This window comes from Hippocampus zosterae, chromosome 1, assembly GCF_025434085.1.
Source record: "Hippocampus zosterae strain Florida chromosome 1, ASM2543408v3, whole genome shotgun sequence".
Taxonomy (NCBI): Eukaryota; Metazoa; Chordata; class Actinopteri; order Syngnathiformes; family Syngnathidae; genus Hippocampus; species Hippocampus zosterae.
This window is the reverse complement of record NC_067451.1, coordinates 8,337,222-8,345,801: the sequence shown is the minus strand read 5'-3', so window position 1 is coordinate 8,345,801 and position 8,580 is coordinate 8,337,222. Positions and strand designations below refer to the sequence as shown.

The 8,580-nt window shown below is 45.4% G+C and overlaps 1 protein-coding gene across 1 annotated transcript in view; it reads right to left on the bottom strand.

The window, feature by feature from the left end:
• The window catches only part of ccnb3 (cyclin B3), a 42,106-nt gene extending 33,587 nt beyond the window's left edge, over positions 1 to 8,519 (bottom strand). Inside the window, exon 1 of the mRNA XM_052066019.1 lies at positions 8,149 to 8,519. Within this exon, the coding sequence (XP_051921979.1) occupies positions 8,149 to 8,224 (76 nt within the window). The 5' untranslated portion in view covers positions 8,225 to 8,519. The remainder of the gene's footprint in view (positions 1 to 8,148) is intronic.
• Positions 8,520 to 8,580: the final 61 nt, after the last annotated feature.

The window sequence follows — 8,580 nt, the reverse complement described above, 5'->3', positions numbered from 1 at the left end:
CCAGCGCTCCGAGGGAAGCCGTGATTCCGAAGTGCCCCACGACAAAACAATGATCCGCATTTGTTGACCCCCCCCCCATTGATTTTTTTCAACATTTACCACAATAATTTTAGTTTATTGGGACAGAGTTTTCCCCATTTCACACTTTTTTGTGGAAAATGCATTTTGGTAAATGGTCATCAATTATATACAGATTGTCATTATTTGCGAGTCGGCCTGCTGCCTGTCCCCTGTCTTTGGCTTGGAGTGGAGTGAGAGCTGTGCGTTTGCAAACGAGACAATCTGATTTCGTGGATTTAAGTGGAAACCACCAGAGCAATCTCTTCCAACGTGGTTCCCCATTTTGGACAATTTTCCCTTGCTCCTTTTGTCATTGTTGGCACCTCGGAGTGGCTTCCGGAAGGCTTCGTTCCACATTTTGGGCTGCAGATGGATGCATTTCCAGAGGTCCACGACGGGCGCTCAGCTTGTCTTTAAAACGAGTTCTCCTCAAGGGTGAACATCATGGGCAAAACGAAATGAGCATTTGGGGGAAGGTCTTTCTGCTGCGCCAAGTGTTGTTTGGATCCGTTTGTCAGTTTGAGTGGCGATGGGCTCAGCTTGATCTTGGCATTCCACCGCAACATAACATTTGTTTTGGCCACGTCACTGCCCCCCCCCCCCCCCCCAAAAAAAATAAAGTCTCCATCTATCTGGAGAAAAAAAGGCCTTTTAAGGTGAAAGACGACGCTCCGGTGCCGCCCCCAACATGGCACCGGTTCATTGGAGCCACATTCCACGCGTTGTGCCCAAGATCAGATTGCATATCCAGCAGAGTGCGTCCGTGCTGGTAAAACAATCTCAGCGCTCTTTTTCTCATGGCATCAAATCACAGTGGCAAAGATATTTTCTGCCTCTTGTTGCCGTATTCTCCGAAAGCAAGCCTGTCAAACTCGTCACGGGCCAGAGTTGTTCTGCTTTCCCTCAGTGGGCTGCTTAGGAAAGGGGAGGGGGGCAGGGCTTACAGTTCTGGTCAAGGACAGGTTGTTGGGTTATAAAAACAAAACAAAAAAATGAGGCCACAGTAAGATTTAATTTTAAAACTTCTTCCACAATAATGTAGCCTGCAAATTAGTTTTTGCCAGTCTTTTCAAGAGGGGAAGTAAAAGTAAAGCCAACTGCACAAATGTGCACACCCCCCTGTTATAATTACCCCATCGCATTAAAACTCATGTTAAACAGAGTCAACACAGACGTGCCACCATTAAAGTGCATCGGATTTACTCCAAATAAAGTACTTGCCAGAAATTCCTGAAGTCCCTCCAATGTTTCTGTAGGCCTCTTGCCAGCCTAAATGACCAGTCGTGTTCTGATCTTGACAGCAATTTGGGAGCATCGTATTTCTCCACTAAAAATTATTTTGTCCCCTTCTCCTGACTGATACCGCAGAAGAATGAGGTCCCGAGCCCAGATAAGATGCTGGGGAGTGGGGCGTGAGGGGTTTAGGGTACTGTAGGAGAACTGTAAGGTAAAAGCCAACAAGAACATTTGAACTTCAGAGGCCTTTTAAATGGTGGCAGATTTGACTCCCATTCAAGAAGTTTGTAAGGGATTGGTTAATTCTGTTCACAGTCAGAATCTCCAGTTATGAGTGGGTGTGCACACATATGCAACTACACGATCTGAGTTGTTTTTTACTTCTACTGTAGAGTTAAGTGTTATTTCCCTGAATATCGTTATCGTTATCTGTATTCTTCTTTTAAACAATACAATAGATGCCAATTTATATAGTGCTTTCACAACAGCGGCAGCTGTAACAAAGCGCTTTACAAAACAGTTAACGACCAGAAGTCGTGGAAAATGGTGACAAATAAATATATGATTGTTCAAGAAAAATAATGCTGTCAAATTGGAAGAAAAACTGAAATTTTGATGCAGATTTTCTGTCAAAATGAAAGAGCAAAGCCATTCAGCAAGAAACATTAAGTAGACACCGTGTGCGTGAGGAGGCCCCCCTAAAAGGATCAAGGGGCCAGATTGGGCCCCCGCACCACAAGTCTGGCACCACACTTCAAGGGTAACTGATCGAGCGCATGACTTCACGTTGTGGCCTGCGTTCTGAGCTCAGAGGGCATTTAGGCCAACTGACGCCGAATGCGGTCTTTCTGCCCACGCAATCATTAGAGAGGAATGTTGTGCTTCTCTTTAAGGTGTTGTAAAAACGCCGTGCGCAGACATGGAACCAATCAATTAAGCGGTGCGTGGTTTTAGATGTTAGATTAGAAGCAGGCCAGCACCGGATTAATTTGTTTTTTGATTGTAATTTGAAAGGACATATGAAGATTTTTTCTTTGGACACGGAGATCTCCAAAGCTTCAAAGCGGGACTTGATTTACTCCTCTGCCGACACGACGACGCCCATCACCGAGCTGTACGCTCGCCTTCGCACGACATGAACTCAAAATGTCATCATGTGTCATATGGAAGAGTAAAACAAAAGTGCTCTGGCACGCCTCTTTGCCTTTCTCCGCCAAAATGTTACATGCGAGCCCCATGGAAGGAGAACAAAACGGCCTAAATAGGAACCAACTCAAATCACTGGCAGACAATCGCGAAATTCGCAGCAAATTCCAAAACCCTCAGTGCAATCAAAAACAGTCCGCGGAAATTAGAGAGGTATACAATTTTACCTTTACACATAATTTTGATCGCATGTAGTGTGTGATGCCCAGCTCTCTGTGCAATGAACACCGTTTCTCTGCAGATTCCTGGGTAGGTGGGTGGTGGTGGTGGGGGCTATCGACCTTGAAATGTGTCACGAGAAGAGCCACAAAGGCGAATCGGCGGCTCTGTTAACTTGAAAGTTTAGCTCATCGATCACCGGTCAAACATCAACAAAGTGAAAGGCCACTTCGGCCTGTCAGTGACAGAAGCATCGAGGAAGATGCGACACAGACGCCTTTGGGCCCATGCCAGAACAATGTGATGCAAATGTGTTAGCGTCACTAACTAATGCATGTCCAGATAGAATCTGCTGTTGTGAGACTTTGAAACTGTAATTCATGCCTTCGTCACATTCCGGCTGGATTACCGTAGTGCACTTTACTTTAGAGTCAGCAAATCCTCCATTAAGCGTCTCCAGTTGGTCCAGAATACTGCTGCTTGCCTCTTGACTGGTACTCGTAAGCAGCACATAACTACCTAATCTACTCTGGCATCGCTTCACTGGCTCCCGATACATTTTAGAGTTCTCTTTAAGATCCCATTATTTGTTTTCAAATCTTGAAATGGCCTCGCTCCACCTTACCTCTCTGAGCTGCTCCGGCCCTACACACCGGCCCAACGGCTCAGGTCTGCGGACCAGACATTATTAGAAGTACCAAGAACTAAGCGGAGGCTCAGAGCAGACCGAGCCTTTTCCGTTGCTGGTACGTCTCTTGGGAATGACCTCCCGCTGAACATTCGGCAAGCTGCCTTGCTGCCCACCTTTAAAACTCGTCTCGAAACTCATTTGTATTCTTTGGCTTTTGATTCAGCATGACTCAAACTTGATCTTAGGTTTACTGTTTTTGTGCTTTCTATTGTCTTTGTTATTATGGACTGTTTTATTGTTGTATAGATGATATTTGCTTTATTTACAGTCCTTTGTATATAGTGGTGGTTGATTTAAAGTTCTCTATAAATACAGCCGAGTTGAGTTCAGACTTAAGTCACAACCGAAGTCATGACTTGACTCTACTCGCTTGAAATTACACAGGCAACTCAGCGCAAGTGACAACAGTCATGCACGGCACAAGAGTCCTCTAAAGTCTTTATACGATGCCATCCGTTTGTTTTTTGTGGAGACTCGACGACGATAACGACGACTCGCCAAGCGGCCAGTTTGATGAAGGCCAAGCTCCGACTGCAGCGCAGCGTGCCGACGTCCGGCCAAAAACATGAAGCCAAGTGGCGTGACCCAGAAAGCGGCATGACGCAGTTTGATCGCCCGGTGACGATGTGGCTAGCACGGCGCTCGCAGCGAGTGAAGCTGTTTTAGAAGCGCAGACGACGACACACTCATCGCTGGCTTTAAACATCCGCAGACATGTGGCCAAACGCACATTTAACCGGCAGTTGCTTGCTCGGTGCAAATCATTTCAACACAAAGGCCATTCGACGATGTTTGTGATTATCCCGCCTGTTAGACAGCTGTGTCCGATATGCGGTTCGGCTTTCGAATGTAGTTCAAGAATGTCTGTCACGGTGGTCTTTGGCTCTCAGTAGGTTGGTGACATCCATTGAAGTTAATTTGCTTCTCGATGGCCCGACATCTTTGTGTGTTTGAACAAAGGCCGAATGTTATTTTTGAACCTTCGCCACCCATCCCGCGCCAGTCACCTCCGAGCGGCATTCTTTTCCCTCTTAAGCCGTTGTCCGCACCATCTCTCATTCTCACCCACCTCGTCATTTATCAACAGTGGCCAGCGCTGCCACGTTATTATTATTAGCCGCTTTGCACCGTTTTCCTTCAAGTCAATCAGGAAATGACTCTTACAAAGTGCACACACACACATACACACACAGATCCCAAAACATCCTGAAGAGACTAAGCGGGGCCAGGCGAGATTCGGGGGCTGAAAGCCACACAACAATACTTAGGTTGCGGCCCTACTGGCCCGACTACCGGCCATTGCAAAAGCAGTGGGAGTTGCACTATCGTCATGCTATCGCAATCCCTGGCAGGGCACCTAAAACAATGCAATAAAGCCTCGAGCATTACTGAGGGCCCGATAAGGTCTTTGAAAAGCCTCCCCCGCTCCTCATGGAGCCACAAAAGGCATGGTTGCAGGAAGCTCGAGCCAAAAGCGCCTGGGAACGTGCACGCACGCAAGCTAGCAAGGGCGCCAGTCATGAAGACCTTCGACGCAGTTTCCAATCAAGGGAGCATCCCATGCCCGCTCCCTTGAAAGATTTCAACTTCTTGTCATCACAAGCAACGAGCTTCCCCGTGGAATTCAAAATGATTTCAGGTGACCTGGACTCTTGCCGTTTTGCATTTCCCCGCTGGATCGGTAAAACTGTTAAAATGACATTTTGCTTTTCTTCTCATGAACACATCAGAATCAGTCCTTTTTTTTAACCATGAAAGAGTTGAACCAGGACCGTATTGGCCCGAATATAAGACGGCCCTGATTATAAGACAATCCCATCTTTTTCAAGACTCAAGTTTGAAAAAAGACTTTTTGAACACCAAATTATTTATACAGAAAATAATTACAGTACATCTGAAACAAATGATTCTAACAATATATTTGAGAGAAAAAGCATGTTATTTTGCCTCATTCAAATCTTAATATCTGAACATTTAAATATGGAAATTAAAATGCAATCACATTCGTAAATGAATGGCTTCTGGTTTTTGAAGCTCCCGGTTAAGCTGGCCGACCTTCGACCTACTTTTCTCCAGATTGTCGTTAAGTTTCTCCATTTTCTGTTCTATTATTTTCTTCTTTTCTTTCTTACCGCTACTTTTTATTTTTCTTCTTCGTGCTACTGCTGTTTTTATTCTTTGTGACAGGGCTTCGCTTTGGCCTGGGGAGTCAAGTTCAGTATTTGCTTCAATGGTATCTGGCGCCATCTAGCGTCGTGAATGGGTATCATGTCTCGACCCCGAATATAAGACGACCCCCACTTTTTCAGTCTTATTTCAATGCAAAAATCACCGTCTTATATTTGGGCCAATACGGTACTTGTATTTTTACTTCTATTTGTGCTTTTTATTTCACTTAAACGTCGCTTATTTAGCAAGATGAGAGGAAGGAGAGCGCACCCGTGGAGAATCGAGACAACACAAAGGGAGCTTCGGGTGGACACCTCGGCGTGTTTTGACAACAAAGGTCAGCGGCGTCATTACGTTACATGAGCGAGTCAAGCTGTGGGAAAGCACCTCAGGTGAGGCCAAGAGGGCGCCCACGCAACACCGCACAGTGGCTCAGGTTGCATTACACATGCGCGCGTGCACGAACACACGCGCACGTGTGCACAAATATGCACGCACACGCATCATGTGCTGGGGATGTGACACTTTGGGGTGTAGGGTGACTCCTTAGATCGGCGTAACACTGCTCAAGACAATGGCGGCGGCCATGGGAACGCAGGAATGCCCTCAGCTGCCCTCCAAGATCGAAAAGCGCAATGTAACGAGACGGGGCCGGGGAAGCCCAGAACGCGTGTGAGAGCAAGTCAGGTGGGTAACTCGAGCCCCATGTGAAGCGTCAACGGGCACAGGAAGTCAGTCGTCAAGACGGCAAACACATTCCACCCCCTCCCCTTCCCTCCCTCGACAAATACCTTCTCGCAGAGATTGCGACGAGTTGTTGGCACTGCTCCGGAACGTCTACAAATCAAGCGCGCAAGTGACTCAAGCGCAACTATTTGATGTTTCTTGATAAATGCATTTGTTCCTTTCATTTGGTCAGAAAATCGGTGTCAACTTCACTTTTGACAAACATTGAATGCAATAATAAATCTCTTCTTATAAACTGAACAAAAGTTGTATGCTTGCATTTTTGGTTTCATCTTTTTCCACAACTTCTTAATAACTCCCACTCAAACTGACCTTCCTTCACCCTGAAATTTCAGGACAGTTAAAGAATGTTTTTGTGGTTCCAAAAGATCTAAAAAACAATAATAATAATAATCATACGCAGATCTTCTGTCTCCATGCTTTGGTAGAGAAGCTTTTGGTTTCAGAAGTCAAGATGGCGCCCGAGTAGGCAGCCGTCAGCAAGTGCTCTCATGAGCCTTGCTTTTTTTTTGTTGTTCTTGTGTTTCTTTTGTCACTTTGTGTTTGTTGTTACATCGTGTGGACTTGATGTGGACCTTTTTCAGCATTTTTTGGCCACGACATTCATCAAGGAGGAGACTCTGTGCTTGGTGGTTGCGCCTTCTCGGCAGCATGGGTATACCAGCACTGTTTTTGACTGGAGGAATGTCGGCGCCATTTGACTGTCGTTGCTGGACAGTCCCGGGGCGCTTGTGTCTTGCGCCTGTAATGGGCAGCATTTTTCACAGCCCCGCTTTGTTCAGCGGAGAGATCGGTGCTGTTGAACGGTCTGCGGCTGGATGGATGGAGGTCTTGAGGAGCCGACGATGAGAAGAAAGGAGCGTTGGCGCGGAGTGCCGATGCGGATTTGGAGCTGGGAGTCGCGGCTTGGAGTTTGAAGCGGATTACGTGGGACAGGAGAAGTGAACTAATCTCTTTTCGTCAATGGATGCTACAGCTTTGTGTTTGCTTTCAAAACTTAGCTTGTAGCAGACGTGTGCACATTTTCAGCATGACGTCTCTGATCCACTGGAGAAAGGACACTTTGATCCTCTCCTCTTTCATCTATAACTGCTTCAGACAACAAAGTGTATGCAGAAAAGTGGTGAAGATTGCACGACTGTCTCTGTCCTATGTGTTGTCTTGTGTTATTTTTGTTATTTTGACTTCAAAATGGCGCCGCGAGAGTGGCTGCCTTTCCAGCAGCTCCTATTTTTTTGTTGTTCTACTTCTTCCTTTCATAACTTTGCTGCTGTGAATCTGGAATTTCTCCATTGCGAGACTAATAAAGGTTTTCTTAACTTAACTTAACTTAGAGGTTCATCTTGGTCTCATCAGTCCACAAAACTGTCTTTCCAAAACTGTTAGAAGCTCATCTCTGTCCAAAATCCAATCTGGCATTCCGATTGCCTTGGCTGATGAGTGGTTTGCATCTTATATTTCTTCTTTCAAGGTCTTTACGGCTAATGTAACTTGTACTGTTATCGCTACGTGTTAAATACTATGAATATGTTAACGCAGGTCAACAGCAAGCCAAACTCATTTATTCATGAGCCAGGAAACTGAGCGTCCTGCTCCTTTATTATGGTTTTCTTGACGGCGTAGTGAACAACTGTGACATCAGCTTAATAATGAATTGTAGAAACTAAAATGAACAGATTTAAAACATGCATTAATATTGTGTACACAAATCGTCAGGTGTTGAAACAAAGGACATAAATACAGCTCAAAATGTGACAAACAACGAGTGAAGGCCTGGAAAAGCATTTCAAATGAAGTATGCAGAATCTGGTGATATATTATAATAATAATATTCCGCGTTATTCACTTTTACGTTTGTTTAATCATGTAGTTTTGCTCACTTGAAAGTGTGTGGCTTCCAACTGAAGGTGATCCATCTGTCCCGAGTTGTTTAACACATCTTGATGGAAATACCATGAAAGCAAAGCTGGACTCCAGAATTTTGGTCTGATATTCATCTTTGGATCAGAAAGCCAAATGTCTTCACGATACAGTATAACCAAAAACAAAGGAATTGATCTTGCGGTTCCGATATTTCTGGAGAGGACTGAACACGGTATACAGAATCGTGTCTCAACAGCTTTTTTTTTGGCTCAGCCTCCTGGAGCCAAGTGCGCCTTGTTAGGTTCGAGGCATGCCTTCGCCAGACCTCTCAAGATGTTTCGGCTTCTCCCCACCCACTTGCTCAACAATATTTGGAAAAAGTCACAATTGTCACGAGAACATTGTCCCATTGTGGCAAGCAAATCCGCATATCAGCAAATTCCAGGCTC